Source organism: Vombatus ursinus, unplaced genomic scaffold (genome assembly GCF_900497805.2).
Source record: "Vombatus ursinus unplaced genomic scaffold, bare-nosed wombat genome assembly UNPS02014801.1, whole genome shotgun sequence".
Taxonomy (NCBI): domain Eukaryota; kingdom Metazoa; phylum Chordata; class Mammalia; order Diprotodontia; family Vombatidae; genus Vombatus; species Vombatus ursinus.
In genome coordinates this window covers 9661271-9678511 of record NW_020954579.1, presented here as the reverse complement: position 1 = coordinate 9678511, position 17241 = coordinate 9661271, and the positions used below count along the sequence as shown (strand labels likewise).

Below are 17241 nucleotides of genomic sequence, written 5' to 3'. Positions count from 1 at the left end.
TAAAGTGCTTTGGGGTTGAAAGGGGATCTATAGATTTATGTGATCTTAGACAAATGACTTGCTCTCTTTAGGCCTGTTTTCCGAGGTATAAAAAGACCTGGGCTCCATTATCTCCTAATATCTCTTTCCAACCTCACCTTTTATTGTTTATAAACTATTATTTAAGAAACCTCACTAGTGTCCCTTTCCTCTCCTACAAGGAGATTTTAGTTATATACATTATATGTTATTTATAACTTGTATGTAATATGTTATATATGTATATATAATTATACATAGTGTGTGTATATATATATATAAGTCTCTCTCTATATATATGTGTATATGTATATGCATACAGTTATAGTTGTATATTTAGTGGATAGAGTGCTGTGGATAGAGCGCTGGGCCTGGAGTCAGGAAGACTCATCTTCTTGAGTTCAAATCCGGCCTCAGACATTAACTAACTGTGTGACCCTGGGCAAGTCACTTGACCCTATTTGCCTCTGTTTCCTCATCTATAAAATGAGCTGGAGAAGCAAATGGCAAACCACACTGGTATCTTTGCTAAGAAAACCCCAAATGAGGTCACAAAGGGTCGGACACAACTGAACAACAACAAATATATTACATATAAGGGATTTTATTTATATTAAATCAGGGTTTGCTTCTTCATAAGGCAGATTATCAAAGCAAAATCCCATTAGGAGGTTGTCAGTTATGACTAGGATGGGGAAGAGTTGAAGGAGACAATGTTAAGAGTTGGGTGGGGAATAGGAAAATGGAGTCAAGGGAAGGCAGTGGGTGGAGGGCTGATATTAGACTCAGGCCTGGGGTCTGCTGGGATTTGGTGTTTGCCAGTCACGCCTACATTAGCTTGTTTTTAAAAAAAATTTGGGGGGGTAGGCAGATCGAGGTTAAGCAACTTGTCCAAGGTCACAACTAATAAGTGTCTGAGGCTGGATTTGAATTCAGGTCTTCCTTACTCTGTGGCTGGTGCTCCACTTGCACCACCTAGCTCTATCCACTGCTCCACCCAGCTGCCCCTGTTAAGTGATCTTTTTATTTACATTATTATAACTACTTGTGTATGTTGTTCTCTTGGTTCTTATGTATTAGTTCATGTAAGTTTTCTCACAATTTTTTTTTTTGGAGGCAATCAGGGTTAAGTGACTTGCCCAGGGTCACACAGCTAATAAGTGTCTGAAGGCAGATTTGAACACAGGTCCTCCTGATTCCAGGGCTGGTGCTCTACCCACTGTGCCACCCAGCTTCCCCCACAATTTCTTGAATTCCTCATATTTGTCATTTCTTACATATAGCACAACAATCTTCCATTACATTCACGTACCATAGTTTTCCAGCCATTCTTCAGTTGATCGGAACTCATTTTGTTTCAAACCCACACTCTTCGGGGCCTTCCTCCCTTCCAGAGGGTTAGTTTAAAAAAAGTGTCTTTAAGGAAGTCATTAGACATAAGAATAGGAAATTAAGGGATATGATGGGATCCTGGGGTGAGGGAGGGGGTGACAGTAGATGAGTAGTGAGCAATGTCTTTAAAATGTTTTATTTATGTCTTTTGTGTATTTATATCACAGTCATTTCTGGAAAATAAAACCCAACAACAACGAAACTCCTCTAAATTGAATACTCTCATCTAATTAAGGAAACCAATTCAGCAAAAACACCCAAAGCAGTCACCACATCAAACGTTATGTACAATTTTCTGCCCCTGTAATCTCTCACTTTTTTCCATAAGGTCAGAAATTCTCAGGAGTATAACTGGTGTTTTTTGATTATTGAGAGTTTAGCTCAGTAATTTTATTTTACAGTTTTACTTACTGTTTTACTGTTTATTTACTGTTTTACTGTTTATTTACTGTTTTATTTACTGTTATTTTATACTGTTTTATTGTTTTATTTACATTTTTGTGGTCATTGTACATATTGTTCTTTAGGTTCTGGTTATTTCACTCTGCATCAGTTTATATGGATTTTCTTATATTTCTCTGAATTTCTTGTATTTGTCCTTTCTTACTGTATAATATTATCTTCTGTTACATTCAGATGCCAGATTTTTTCAGTCATTCCCCAAGAGTCAGGCACCCACTTTGTTTCCAGCTCTTTGCTGCCTCAGAGTGTGATTGTTATGAATATTTTGGTTTAGTATGGCCTTTTATTTCAGCTATTATCTTCCTTGGGGGTATTGCCTAGTATTGGAATTGCTGGGTCAAAGGTTATGGACTGTTGTATCACTTTTCTTATGAAATTCCAAATTAGTATAGAGAAGAGGGGTATCAATTCCTAGTTCTCTTAACCCTCTATTAGCATTCCTGCATTTCCACAAATGGGATAATATTTGTAAAGTGCTTAGCATAGTGTCTGGGCATTAGAGAAGGTGCTTAACAAAAACTTACTCCATTCCATTTCCACAACTTCTTCAACATGAATCATTCTTGATTTTTGTCATCTTTGCTAATTTTCAAGGTGTTGAGTGGAACCACAGAATTATTTTAATTTGCATTTCTCTTCCTAATGTTGATTTGGAGAATGTTTTCTAATGCCATTTACCGTGTGTAATTCTTCATTTTGAAAACTATTCACAGCCTTTGGCCACTTATCCATGTGTCAGGTTCTTATATCTGGAAATAATATTTATGGAAATATGGAAATCATATTTTATCAGTGATATTTGATGCAAATATTTTTCCCATTTGACAGTTTCTTTTGATAATGTCATTGATGCTATTTGTGCAAACACTTATCAAAAATATGTAATTTTTATGATTGCCTCTGTCCCTTGTTCAGTTAAGAATTCTCCCTTTGGCCACAGTGACGACAGGCATCTCCTCTCATTGCTTTCTTTTTTTTTTTGAAGGATATAACCTTTAATATGCATGTTAAATATCAATTTTGAGCTTAAAGTATATTCTGTAATGGTTTGCATGTAATGGATGCTGTAATATGCTTTTCCTTTGAAGAAGAGATTCTCATTTGTTGTGGTGGTCTCTGGAACTTCTATTTGAAAACAGGAGCCTTGAGGAAATGACCTCTGGAAGTTGCTCTCCTGATTATGATGGGAAACTACCGTGTTTGTGGGGTAGGTTGAGAAGTTGAGGCATAACAGAAGGAAGAGTCTCAGTAGTAGGAGACTTCACCTATAGTACAACTTCATATTATCTCTGTGAACCCAGAGAACAGCTCATACTGCCCCCAGGAGGGAATCTAGCCATTGCAATTAACCTAGCTCGGTAATTAAAAGCTCTTAATTAATCAATGAGGGCAGTGGGGGCAGGCACAGCTGATGGGAGGTATAGTGGTGGGGCAGAGAAAGACAGAAACTATGCGACTTGTCTCCACACCACCCACTCTATTTCCCTATAGAGGAAGGGCAGTAAGTACTGCTGGTGTTTTGGAGGACATTTGGTCTCTGCTTGGCCTGTACTTGAAGCTTTCCCAGAATTGGCTGGAGGTTGCCTCTTTATGAGACAATTGCTACTTTTGTCCAGAAAAATCACTGACTAAATCCCAAATCAAGCCCTCCTAAACCCTTCTCACCCCACCCATCCCAATCCCTTGTGATCTGACTCTTTTGACACAATCCCCCAAGACCTGATTTCCTAGAACCAGATGCCCTTTAGTCCAGCATGTATTGAGATACCACCTCGAGACACCAATAGCAGCTGAAGAGGCCACTTCAGGTATTTCTAAGGAGACCCCTCAATGTTCCAGCTGAGCATCCCATAGGCCTGGGGACAGAACCAGTATCATCTATCATGTGTTGCTTGGGACCAAAGGACTGAAGTGGAAAATCCAAAGCAATGTATTGTATTTTTTTTTTTCCTGAGCATGGTCTAGTCCATTACTCTGGAGGTGGAGAGCTGGCCCACTTGGAGAAGCTGGAGAGTAAGGTGGAGGTATATGGGGACTGGTGGGAAGGAGAGAATAGTAGAGATGAAAGGGGACAGGTAAAAGGGGAAGGAGAAGGGGAGGAGGAGGAAGAGGAGGAGGAAGAGGAGGAGAGGCACTAGAGGGAAGAGTTTCTTTAGAGAGGCACACAACAATGAATTGCAACCTTCCCAGTCCTAAGGTTGGGACAAATCTGAAAGGTCAAAGGGAAAAAAAAAACAAAATCAAAGGGGAGTATTAATGGCACCAATTCCCTTTCTCTTCTCATAAAACCCTTTGAGGACCATGTATGTATTCATATTGATGCACTCAACACAGACTGAACCCTCTCCTGGCCTTCTCTATCTCTTCCCCCTGCCTCCTTTCCCCCAATCAAGGTTGAACAACACAAAGACCTTCTGGGATCATACATAGGGTATTTATCTCAGCCAAGGATAGCGTGCAAAAGACATCAGACATGGGAATGGACCTGTGTTTTCATTGGTATAGTGCAGGTGAGGAAACTCGCTTCACCAATGCAGGTTGGTACCTTCTCTACAGCCTATTGTCATAGAGTTTTCTGGACTAGAACATTGAGAGGGTGACTTGTTCAGGTTCACACAGCCAGTATATGCCAGAGGAAGGACCTGAATCCGGGTCTTCCTGTATTCCTCCATTATACCATGACAATTCCCAGATTGGGGGTGGGGGGTGGAGAAGGATGGTAAGAAAATTAAAGTCTGGCCTCTGGCATTTGGAATGTACATTTCTTTAGGCTCTGGGTGTTTTTAATTGACAGGGGTAGCTCTGTAGTATATTCTGAATTTGGTTTTTTTTTTTCTCCAAGACCTTGGATAACAGTCACTCTACTTGCACCCTTATCTACATGATTCAGAATTGAGTATAGAATAACAGATATCACAGATATAGAGCTCAAAGGCCCCATCACTTCAGATAGCCCAAGAAGTGATTGCCCAAAGTCACACAGGTAGTAATCATCAGAGATGGAATTTGAACATTCTACCCCTTCTTTCTTCACCCCCTCCTTTTTCCTCCTCCTCCTTCTTTTCTCACTCTTTTCTCCCACCTCTTCATGTAGCAAGTCAGAGTAATCTAAAAAGGCCAGGCTAACACAATCACCCGCAGAATGCTTGTCTCTCCTTCACATTAATCCATAGCCATCTTCTCCTTCAAGCCAGAATGGATCTCTGTTCAAGCCTTCCTTTACATAAGAGTCACCTCAACATTTACCAGTACAGTGTGAAAGTATATTGTTCTGTAATAACAGCAACAACAACGATATAAACAACAACAATGATATAAACAACAACAATAATAGATAGCATTTTTATAGTGCTTTAAAGTTTGCAAAATGCTTTACAAATATTATCTCCTTTAATCCTCACAACAATCCTGGGAGACAGGTACTGTTATTGTCCCCATTTTAAAGATGAGGAAACCAAAGCAAATAAAAGTTAAGTGACTTGCCCAAGGTCACACAGCTAGTATATGTCTGAGGCAGGATTTTAACTTGGGTCTTCCTGACTCCAGGTCCAGGATTCTATCCACTGTGCCCAACTAGCTGCCTCCAGGTGTATTTGTAATGCCTTGCACTTTTACTGACAGACTCTTAAAAACCAGAGGGGTCCTTAATCATTCAGTCTTCTTGTAGGAATCCTGAAAGGCAGTCATCTCATCAGGTTTTAGGAAGAATCAATGTACAGTGGGAAGAACATGGGGTTTGGAGTCAGAGGACATAGGTCTGGATCCTGACTCTGTCATGTCCTGGGGCAAACCTCTTCCCTTCTCTGGGCTTTAGGTCTCCTCATGTGTAAAGCGAGAAGTAGGGCTAGATGGCCTGGAAGGCCCCTCCCAGCTTTAACTCTCATCTACCACTTCCAGTGACAGTTATCCATATCCCAGGGACTCAGATCCATTGCCCAACCACCTTAACTTTTGCAAGTTGTCCCTTGTTTGTGGATTTTACCTACTAACAATGGCTAACACTGATATAGAGTTTTAAGATTTACAAAGCATTTTGCATTCATGACCTCACTTGAGCCAACAAACCCGTCTACCTAAACTTTTGTACCCAAAATGGCTGGGAGCTCTTGGAGGCAAGAAATTGTTTTTAGTTCATTTTATTTCATTTATCCCCTGTTCCACCCCACATCCCAGCACCTTGGACAGGGCTGGGCTCAATAAATGCTTTTAAAAGACACTGTCAGTCCAGTTGGCAGTGGAGGACCCCATTCAGGAGCCAATATGCAACTGCTTCCTTAGCCTGTCTGCTGTGACAGCCTCTAACTCTTTTTTTCCTTTAAAATGTGAGTTCATCAAGGGCAGGGACTGTTATGTTTTCATTCGTATCTCCAACACTTAACGTAGTGTCAGGCACACAGAAAGTGCTTAATAAGTGCATTTTTTTTTTGACAAACTCCTTATTGATTAGTTCCCATAGGATGAGATTCCCAGTCTGCCATTAGGAATTCAAGACCATTATCCAGGACTCTGGGGCCCTGAAGGTAGGGGATTTCCCTGCTTTGGAATCCAAGCCTCCTTTCTCTGCCTGACTAGGCAAAGCAGATTTCTGAACAGTTTTTCTCCCATTCTCACATTCTCTTTCCCTTTCTCTTCCCTTCTCCTTTGCCTCCCTCCCTCCACTTCTCTCCCCCCTCCTTCCCTCAACAAAAACCTAATTTTCTAAATTTCCCAGCTCCTTCCTTTGGTGGAAGGCAAAGTTGAGAATTATTTTATTGCCGTGGCCGTTTGAGACTCATTAGTCATTTCATGTTCCTCCTTTGTCAGCAGGGACCCATTATCCTGCTTCTCATTTTCTTCCATCATATTTCTGTGAAGCCCTCTGCCCCAGATTGAGTAAGAGGTTCTCTCATCACTTTTCTTCTTCCCACACACATGCCTCCCACATGTTCCACCTACTCTTTTGGCCTTACTACATCCCTCCCCTGTAGTTACAGTGGTTAGACCTTATGGAGTGGGTGGGACAGGCTGAGTTTCAATGTTCTTTCTCTGATGTGTCTCTCCTCCTTCAAATGCCCCTCACTAGCCTCTCCAGGCCCTGCTCCCTCCCCCCCCTGGTTATATGTTAAAACTTTATTTGTTTCCGCTTTCAAGGGGAACCCCAATTCTTAGCCCCAACATATGCACCCATATCTTCTCTGGCTCCAGCCACCTTTCCCAGGCTGACCCCCTCAATTCCTGACAGAGACTATTCAGGGCAACTCCCTTTTCTTTCCTAACCTGACCAGGGTTATAGATTCCAAAATACTCTTCTGTGTATGTGTGTGTGTGTGTGTGTGTGTGTGTATGACACGCACACACACACACACACACACACACACACACACCCCAAGCCCACACACCCCATACCCACAGGCATACCCTCTTTGACTCAGCCCATTGTGATTTAGGATCCTTTCTCTCCTCCTTCCTTAGCCCCTATCCCTTGCCTTTCCTCCTACCCTTAGAAAATGTCAACAGCATAAGATCTCTATGTTGAACCCAGAAGTAGAACTAGTAGTCTTGACACCCCAGCTACTTCCCCAGTTTCACAATACAAGCCTACAAAACAACTTTTAAAAAAGAGGTTTGAGTAGCAATGGACCCAGGACCATGTATCAGGGAGTGAGTCATTTTGTTACTCTACTCTTTGTAGAGAAATGATCCCTACAATAATAGATTTCAGGGGTAGCAGAGCCCTCAGGCAGAAAATAGTCAGTCTCTCCTTCCCCGTTTAGGGAAGGGTAGTACCACTCATAAGGCACCTGCCCCTCTTGTTATAGTGAGCCAGAGAAAAGTGAGCCATGGGCAAGGAACAATGGCAAAGTCATTTCTGTGAGGGAGGAGTGCCTAGATTCTTGATGGGATGTCATGGTTTTCAGTGACATTGTCTCTTTTTGCTGATGTCATAATGAGTCCTGATGATGTGGCCATGGTTCATAACAGCATCACTGGACTTTCCAATGATGTAGCTGTGACATCACCACAAACAAATATATAATCATTGCCAGGAATTCTGATGACAATATCAGTTTCCACATGTGTCCTTAGGATGATGTCAGAATGGTTTTCATGAAGAAATTCATGAAGATGCTCTAATTCCAACTGGTGACATCTCTAAGGCTGATGATGGCAACCAACCAATCCTGTGGTTTCTAGTTGGATGGCTACATTGTGCTCCATGATGACAATATAGGTCACTAGTTTTCATTATCCATGTGCTCTTAATCTTCCATCCTGTCCCTTGGGTAGGCCTGTCCAAAGAGCAGACAGGGAGCACAGAAGAGCAAATTAGGTCTGAGACTCAGCAGCCTTCAGAGTCCCAGGGTCTTCTTGAAGACCCTGCTTTCCCCTCCATCTCTTATATACTCATCATCACAGTTTCCCATCTCTGTCTGGGTCTCATGGGTCCAATACTTCCTATGCTTTTATGGCTGCTCTGGGCAAGCAAGTGCTGGAGTATACCAAAGTTTGAGGAGGAAATGGTTTTCCTGCACAGATTGGGAAGAGTCAGGTGTGAGGAACAGTGGTGAGAGCATACTGAATGACGTGTTCCTCCCAATAATCAAAGTTAGATTCTAGGGTCTGTCCCTTCTGGTGTCCCCTTCCAACAACGGAATGTGTTCTCCATTCCATTCAGAGAGCTGTTGACTGCTTGATGCTATGGAAACTGACTCGGGTAGGGGACGTAGGGATGGACATGGCCCGAGCCACTCGGGCACGGATTGAATGTTTGTCTTGCCACCGATGCCACCTCTTCCGGACAGCTGAGCGGACCTGTAAGCAAAGAATGGAGGGTATTAAGATTATGGTAGGAAGGGAGTTGCTTCATAAATCCTAGAGACAGACTGGGCTGTCCACTCTTTCTGGATCCCATCATTTTTCTATTTTTCCCAGCTATGGAAACCAAGACCTAGTTTCACTGATGAAACATCAAATTCATGGCTTCCAACCCTCTGAGCAGTCCTCCAGACACTTGAGAAGGAAGGTGCAAAGGAATTGTTGAGCAGACCCATTGGGCAAATATTGGTAAGGGGAAAGCAGGAACCCCCAAGATTCACATCCAATACCTTCACCTTGGTGGAGGAGCTAGAAGCAGGTCCCCAGCCACCTCACTCCTCCAAAAATAATTTTATACACAGACATAGGAGGAGGAAGGGGAAAACACAGGGAGGCTATTATGTATGATTTGTGGCCCTAATATTCCATCCTGTCACCCCACAACCAGTCAAGTAGAAAGCCCAATTCTCAATAATGTCAAAAGTTTCTTTCATTTGGAAGGTACACTCCTTACCTCACTGTTGAGGAAACAGTAGAAGACAGATACGAAGAAACCCTGGTGGGAGGAAGGATAAGGCCATATTATTCAGAATAGGGGGTAGCATGGTGGCCTGCCCTTACTCAGAAAGCTTTGCTCATTCCATCTCTCCAGCTTTGACCTTGGCCACCCAAACTCCCTCTCTGTTCTTTGCACATACATCATCTCCTTCCTAAATTAGCTAGCATTCAACTCACTTCTGAAGGCCTTCTCTGAGTAACCATACCCTCCACTGGCAGCTCCTTGTGTCACTGCTGCTTGTCCGCGTTTCTTGTACTAGTCAGTAACTTGCTGTTGCTTGCCATCTCTAGACTGGTCCTCCAGAAGCCATCCCCCTAATATCTGGATGAACTACTGCCCTGGGGTTCAGCTGTCTTAATTGATGAGTGAGTGCAAACTCACTTAGCCCACTACAGCTGGCCCCATACCAGACCACGCCTCACGTCCTATAGAGCCAACTGCCTGGTCGTCTTACCAATTATTCTTCAGTAGCATCAGTATATTCCCTCCCCTTTCTATGTAACAATCCAGGAATATTGACTAATTTAGCACTGTTATTGCTTCTGGAAAGGGCATGTCAATTAACTGCCGTATGGACCCACTCACCAACCCTGTGGTTCACCAGAGCAGAACACTCCCTCCCCTGACCATCATTCTCCTGTATGTGTTGTCTCTCTCTATTAGATTATAAACCCCTTGCATTTCCAGGGCTTAGTACAGTCCCTGGCACATAATGTTGTTGTTGTTGTTGTTGTTGTTGTTGTTGTTGTTGTGGAGTCATATCTGACTCATCATGACCCCATTTGGGGTTTTCTTGACAAAGATACTAGAGTGGTTTGCCATTTCCTTCTCCAGGTCATTTTATAGATGAGGAAACTGAGGCAAACTGGATTAAGAGACTTGTCTAGGGTCACACAGCTAGTAAGTGTCTGAGGTCAGATTTGAACTCAGGAAGATGAGTCTTCCTGATTCCAAGCCCAGTGCTCTATCCATTGTACCACCTAGCCGCTTGGTTGGTGTATAATAAGAAATGCTTAATAAATTCTTTTTTTCATTCCTTCATTGATTTCACTTTGTCCATCCTTGATCACATGTCAGAGTTGACCTTAGAAACCTAATAACCCAATTCCCTTATTTTACCCATAAGAAAACTGAGGCGGAGAGAGTGTAAGGGACCTATCCAAAGTCAAATGGTTAATAATGCCTGGGCTTATACTTCAACTCTGATTTCCTTTTTGAGAGAGATATTTGAAATTAGAAAACCTGAGTTCCAACGTCAGCTTACTACCTGAGTGACCTAGGCCAAGGCACTTGACTTATAGTCTTTTCATCTATAAAATAAATGGGGCTGGACTCACTGACTTCTAAAGGTCCCTTCCAATTCTGACTCTATGATCCTAGGATTACTAGTCCCCTGCTTCTCTCATTATTCCATATGGGGCCATCTCCAGTCATCCTGATCTATATCTTGCCATTGGACCCAGATGGCTCCAGAGGAGAGAATAAGGCTGGTGACCTTGCATAGCCCCATCTCACTTAAATCCAATTCACTTGCAAGTCATGGCATCACATTCCTGATCTCACGGTCCTCTTCGAGAATGAAGGACAAATAACAACAACAACATAATTCCACAGCTGCATCATAAGCTATAGGAAGGCAGGGACACTACTCCCTCCTTCTCTGGTACCATCCCAATGGTGGGAGCCATAGCAGTCCTCAAACAATATGAAATTTTGTTAACAGATGGGCTGCCTGCTATACAAAAAGAAGAGCAGTCGCCAACCCCCATGCTTTCTCTTCCCACCTCCATCAAATTAGGAAGGCTGGGGAAGAGAGTGGTACCTGGAAGGACTCCAGGAAGGAGTTGAAGTAGATGAAGACAACTCGAGAGATCTCATCCTCCCCAGGGTTTACAAAGAACAACATGTATGTGATACCCAGAAGAGGCAACAGCACAAGGGTGGCTTTCACAGCTTTCCTAAAGGGAGAGGAAAAAATGGGGGATAGGAAATCAGGGGTTTGTGGATAGAAGCCTCATTTGCATCCCAGCAGAACCCTCCTACAGGACCTGTTGGAGGTCATTGGAGACAATAACCAGTGGCAGGTTGGAGGTGAGGGAATCTTTACTTAGGAGATCTCAGAGCAGGTGGAAGGGGATCTTGGGATTTGTGGGGGAGGAGCATCTCAAGATGGGAATCTTGGTAAGAGGTTTGATAGCATGAAACTCTGGAGGTGCTAAGAAAGCAGTCACCTATATTGAATGGTCTCTGACGTGGTGGAGGCCCGGAGCTTAGTCATGAGGATACGGACAATATTGAAGAGGAAGATGAAGTTGATCTGAAATAGAGCAGAGTCAGTAGAGCTAAGGGCTGGCCATGGCTTCTCCCCAAAGGCTTCTTGCTCTCCCTTCGGGGGCCATTGGCATCTCTCAGGGACCTAGTGCTCAGGATTTGGTGCTTCAGTGAGATGACCACCACACCCAAAGTAGGATGGAGGGATACTGACTATCCTATTTTATGAGAGGAGGATGAAAAAGACTCAGCTTCCTGATCTTAGACAGGTGGTTTAAATTTGGGCACGAGGGCAGTGGAGTGCAGAAAATAGACTGGGTTTCAGACTACTATTGACTCCCCAAGCAGAGACAAACACCCTGGCTCCTGTTCTACTCCCAGGCCTGCCTGATGCCTGTCCCATGTAGACTCAGCACCCACATCACCAGAAGGCTTCCTCAAGGTTCCTAGTCTGCTCAGTGTGCCATTTTGTGCCACTCCTGAGACAGCTGACCCGATTATCCCAAACAAATTATATTCCTAGTAAGTTCTTACCAGTAGGACCAGAATCATGGGGCCCTGGTAGATGTAGTCGGTGTATACTCCAGCCCTCTTTCCAAACCAACACCTGGAAGACCATAAGTCTTGGTTAGGAGGAGATACAACGTGTCGAGGACCTCAGCCTCTGACCTACATGAGACTTAGGAGTCTAGGGAGGAGGAAAAGGGGAGGAGACAATTTGCACAGCTGACCTTGTCCCAGCTCTGCCAAAGGGACAAGCTTCTCAACCTCAACTGAAAATCTTCAACTAAAGCCTCAGTTATCTCATCTGTAAGATGACTACCAACCTTCCAGATTGCAGGGAAGTTTTAACCTTTTTTTGTGTCACAGACCCCTATGGTAGTCTCTAGGGACTCCTTAGAATAATATTTTTAAATAATCAAAGAAAATGCCAAATTTCAGTTGGAGGTTAGTGAAAATAAACATGTATCTTTTTCCCATTCAAGTTCACAGATCCCCTGAAATCTATTCATGGACCCCAGGTTAGGAACTCCTATTCCACTGAGAAAATCAGAGCTGCCTCGTATCATTTATTCATTCTAGTGTAATCTAGATGTGGGAAAGAAGCAAGCATTCAGGGTAGATTTTGATGCTATTCCAATTAACTGGGGTAGGATTAGCCCTTAGTCCTGAGGCCGAGGAGGCTCAGGCAGAGGGGAGGGGGAGGGGAAGGAGGCAGTGTTACTGGGTAGGTATTCCTCAGACATCCAAACTCAAGTTGTTCTGCCTCCACCCCCCCCCCCTCCAGCCAAGCCAGGCTCCTTGCCTTTCCAGCTGGGATATAATGGAGCTTGCTCTCCCAGGAAATGTGCGAGATGTAGAAATCAACCGGCTGCCTCTGAGTCAGGCAGGAGTCACCCTGATAAATATGGAACATATTCAGATCCCTTGTCTTTCCCAATGCAGTCGAGGTGTCTCCATCTCCCAGGCAGGCAGCCTCTTTGGGGAGAGTGAAGAAGGAAAGGAATGGGGGGAGGGGCTGACGGCTGAGATAACAGGAAGCGTGGGCCATATTTGCCAGTCCAGAGCTGGGGGAAGCCTATGCTTGTGGGTACACGTATCCCTACAGGGTTGTGAGATACACACACACACACACACACACACACACCCGTGCTTACACAGAGATATTGCACACACACACCAGCCTTTTACTCTAACAATAAAACTAGGTCCACTTCAAAATAGATTTTGCTATTTAGTCTGCTGTATATACTGAAAGCATAAGAAAGTAAAAGTGACTCATATAGTCTTGACCTGTGCACTCATGCAAGCTTAGACATATCCATGCGCACATGCCTACCCACACAGTGCCTGTGTGCACATAGACACACAGAAATAAGCCACACAAACAACACGCATACACATAAAATGATAGGCACATATCACGCACACTCCTAAGAAAGAGAGGAAGGTAGAGGTCCTGGAACTGAGGGGGCTGTTGAAAGTAATAAGATCTGAATTTACAGAACACGTTATACATATCATCTCATTTCATCTTCACAACACCCCTGTGTGGTAGTTTGGGCAAGCATTATTAACCCCATTTCACAGTTGAGGAAATCAAGGCTCAGATAGGTTCAGTGACTTGCTTGTGGTCACACAACTAATAAGTGCTAGAGGCAGGATCTGAACCCAAGTCTTACTCAACTCTAAGGGCAGTACAACCAATGCTGCCTCTGTAGAGGACTATGTTGCATTAACAATTTAAGCAAACGACTAACTGGGTAATCAGCTGCTATTTCTGGACCTCTGTATCCTAACTTATGATGTGAAATTGCTAACATGGGGCCAACATGGAATAGCGGGAAGAAGACATGAAGTTAGGAGATTGCCTTGCTCTAACATGTGGCTTTGGGAGTCACAACGTCTGTAAGCAATAGAATCCTCAAACGGAGATGATAATACTTCCAGGACCCCTTCACAGGTTTGTTGTGAAGAGTGTGTCTTGTAAACCCTAAAGCGTGTGATAAATGTGAATGATTATTAAGTTGGATTTTTCAAAGGACAGGTGGGACATACAGCTTCATTCTCAGGATCACAGGTCCCCTCTGGAGATTGATCTTCTCCATATCTTAGACTCCATAGAAGGTCTTACATCCCATCCAGACAGCTCGGCATCTTTTATACAGGATAACTTGTCCAAAGAGGACCATGATGGTTTGCTAACTCATTCATTACAATCTAAATCTTTTAAACCTCTATTCTTTTTTTTTTAGTTTTCAACATTTACTTTTATAGAATTCTGAGTTTTAAATTTTCTCCCTCTCCTTCCCCTGCACCCTCCCCAAGATGGTGTGCAATCTGATATAGGCCGTGCATGTACAATCACATTAAACATATTTCCACATTAGCCATGTTGTAAAGAAGAATTAGAACCAAAGGGAAAAACCATGAGAAAGAAAAAAAGAAACAAAAAAAGGAAAAATGGTATGTTGCAATCTGCATTCAGACTCCATAGTTCTTTCTCTGGATATGGATAGCATTTTCCATCATGAGTCCTTTGGAATTGTCTTAGATCTTTGCATTGCTGAGAAGAGCTAAGTCTATCAAAGTTGTCAAACCTCTGTTCTTGACCCCAATTAGTGTCTGTGATCATTCCTTCTTCTTTTCTCTAGGGAGATGAAGCAGAGTAAGGTCTTTCTTGGAACAGAACCATGAAATGTGAGTACTGAAAGATACCTTAGAGGCCATTTAGTCTAACCTCCTCATTTTATGGAGGTGGAAACTGAATCCCAGTTAGGGGAAGTGATTTGTTCAGGGTCATGCAACCAGTGGGTGGGAGGATAGTGATTAGAATCTGTATCTCTTTATGCCTAGCTCAGTGGTCTTCTCATTCACCACTGCTGCCTTAGAAGAGCTTTGCTACATTCTGAAATAGCCTCTTCCTGAGCTCATAAAGGTGATTGGGCCCATTCTTTAGACGGGAATTCTGAACCTTGGAGTAGAGGAACTGAAAGTGAGGCTGACAACTTTGCGCAGCTCTGCCTCACGTATCCGGTTCACTAGCAAGTTAAAATATCATCGTCATGGTCCTCTGAGAACAAGAGAGCAAGGAAACAGTCTTGTGATGGCAGGGTTTAGGTGGACAGTCGGGTTTAAGGGGTTGGCAGGTGGAGCTGTGTGAGTTGGGAGCACTGGAAAAAGGCATCTGTATGCATTCATAGGAGCACATCTTTCCCAGGCTCAGAGCAGAGCCCTGAGAACCCAGAGATTCTGATTCTCAGTACTGAGAGTCAGCCCCATGTCAGTCAGCACACATCACCTGTGTTCTGTTAATCTGGAACAAAGTGAAATGATTTCTGACTCAGGATAATAGGTAATAGATCTATGGCTGGAAAGTCACACAGTCTAACCCCCTCATTTTACATAGGGGAAACTAAGGCACAGAAAGGTTAAGTGATTTACCCAAGGCCATATAAGGCCCTTCCCTCAAATCCACTTGGTTGCCAACTACTGTTAATTTTTATCATCCTAATATCTCTTAAATCTCACCCCCGCCTCTTTACTCCCATTAAAATATTTCTAATTCAGACTCATCTCACCTTGCCTGGATTATTATAACAGTCTCCTAACTGAGTCTTCTTGCCTCTTATCTCTCCCTTTTCCAGTCACAGAGCAATAGAAGGGACCTCAAAGATTGTTAATTTAATCCAACCTTCAATAGAAAGGGGGAATCCTGTCTGTGAAAGGGGTCATCTGGCTGTTGCTTGGAGTACTTTAATAAGGGGAAATTCACCACATCCCGGGATAGCCCATTTACTTTGGGGAAGCTCTGATTGTCAGGAAGTTTTTTCTTACATCAAAGCCAAAACCTGCCCCTCTCCACCTTTCTCCCATCACTTCAAGAGATCACTATTGGGACCAATATATCTCATGCCTCTTCCTTATAACAACCCTTTAAATATCTGAGAACATCTAAACTGTCTCATACTAAATCTTCCTTCTTATACCCAGGCTAAACATCTCCAGTTACATCAACTAGCCTCTAAGTCAAGGTTCTTGGTTTTTTTTGCGTATGTCATGGACTCCTTTCGGCAGTCTGATGAATCCTATGCCTCTACTCAGAATAAGGTTTTTTAAGTGCCTAAAATCAGACACATAGAATTACATAGGAAAATAATTAGATTGAAACACAGATATAAAATATTTTTTAAAAAACAAGTTTACAGACCCTAGGTTAAGAGCCCACGCTCAAATGGCTTGCTTCTCTGTTCTCTTACCATCTGGCTTGTCCTCTTCCCATTGAATTTGTTCATCACTATCCTTCCTAAAAGGTGGTACCCTGAAACGAACTCAACATTCTAGACATGGTCTGACCAGAGCAGAATACAGTAGGACTGTTATCTTCCTTGTTTTGGACATCAAGCTTCTCAGCATGCCTGAAAACCTGATCCAACCCCTTTCCACTCACATACACATTTACAGGTGAGACAACTGAGACTTAGGAAAGGGAAGTGACTTGCCCAAGGTAACCTAGATGATTAGTGTGGGGGGGAACAGAATTCAGGTATTGTGACTTTAGGCTAGAGTTTCCCCTTGGTGTCACGCTTTAGTTCAGAAATCTCATCACTTTTTCTTTGACTAGACTCAAGTAAAATATACTTCCCCATCCCCACCCCCATATACTTTTGTGATTGGCGTGACTGGTGGGGGGAAGAAGAAGGGATCTCTGCTCATTGTACTTTGGTGCCTTCCTAAAGATGATACCTTTGTTCTAGACCATTAATGATAAATGGAGGAGAGAAGAGAGAAGAAAGCTAAAGATAGGGTACCTACTTACTTTTCATTGTCATAGTACAGTTTCCCAATGGCCCAGGCCACGATGATGGGGAAAGGCACACCTATAGAGGAGACAGGGTCAGTACCAAAGTAGGATCCAGCCCTTCTGTCTTACAGTTACCCATTTTAGGACATTCAGTTAGGAATCACCCATCTTGATTCTAAGAATCTTAAAATCATTAGTTGTGGGTCTTGGGATTTGATGAAATCCATGCAATCCAGCCCTTTGTCTGTAAACAGGACAAGGGGATCCAGGCATATCATGGTTCTTGCTCAGCACACACTAGGTCTTAAATTAGTTTGATGAATTTGTTTGGATGCCAGGAATATGGTAGGGTGTCCAGGGATTGAAGTGACTGCTTGCTCTCAACTCCATCAAATAGGTTAAGTGCCCCACTGTATCCTACATCCCTCTGAAGTGTCCC

At 43.1% G+C, this 17241-nt stretch overlaps 1 protein-coding gene across 1 annotated transcript in view; it reads right to left on the bottom strand.

Moving 5' to 3' along the window:
• Positions 1–7240: 7240 nt before the first annotated feature.
• Positions 7241–17241, bottom strand: part of CRHR1 (corticotropin releasing hormone receptor 1) — a 95098-nt gene continuing 85097 nt past the window's right edge. Inside the window, exons 8-13 of the mRNA XM_027873025.1 lie at positions 16818–16878; positions 12032–12104; positions 11458–11543; positions 11049–11184; positions 9182–9223; positions 7241–8664 (exon numbers count right to left, since the gene is read on the bottom strand). Coding sequence (XP_027728826.1) covers positions 8524–8664; positions 9182–9223; positions 11049–11184; positions 11458–11543; positions 12032–12104; positions 16818–16878 — 539 coding nt within the window. The 3' untranslated portion in view covers positions 7241–8523. The remainder of the gene's footprint in view (positions 8665–9181; positions 9224–11048; positions 11185–11457; positions 11544–12031; positions 12105–16817; positions 16879–17241) is intronic.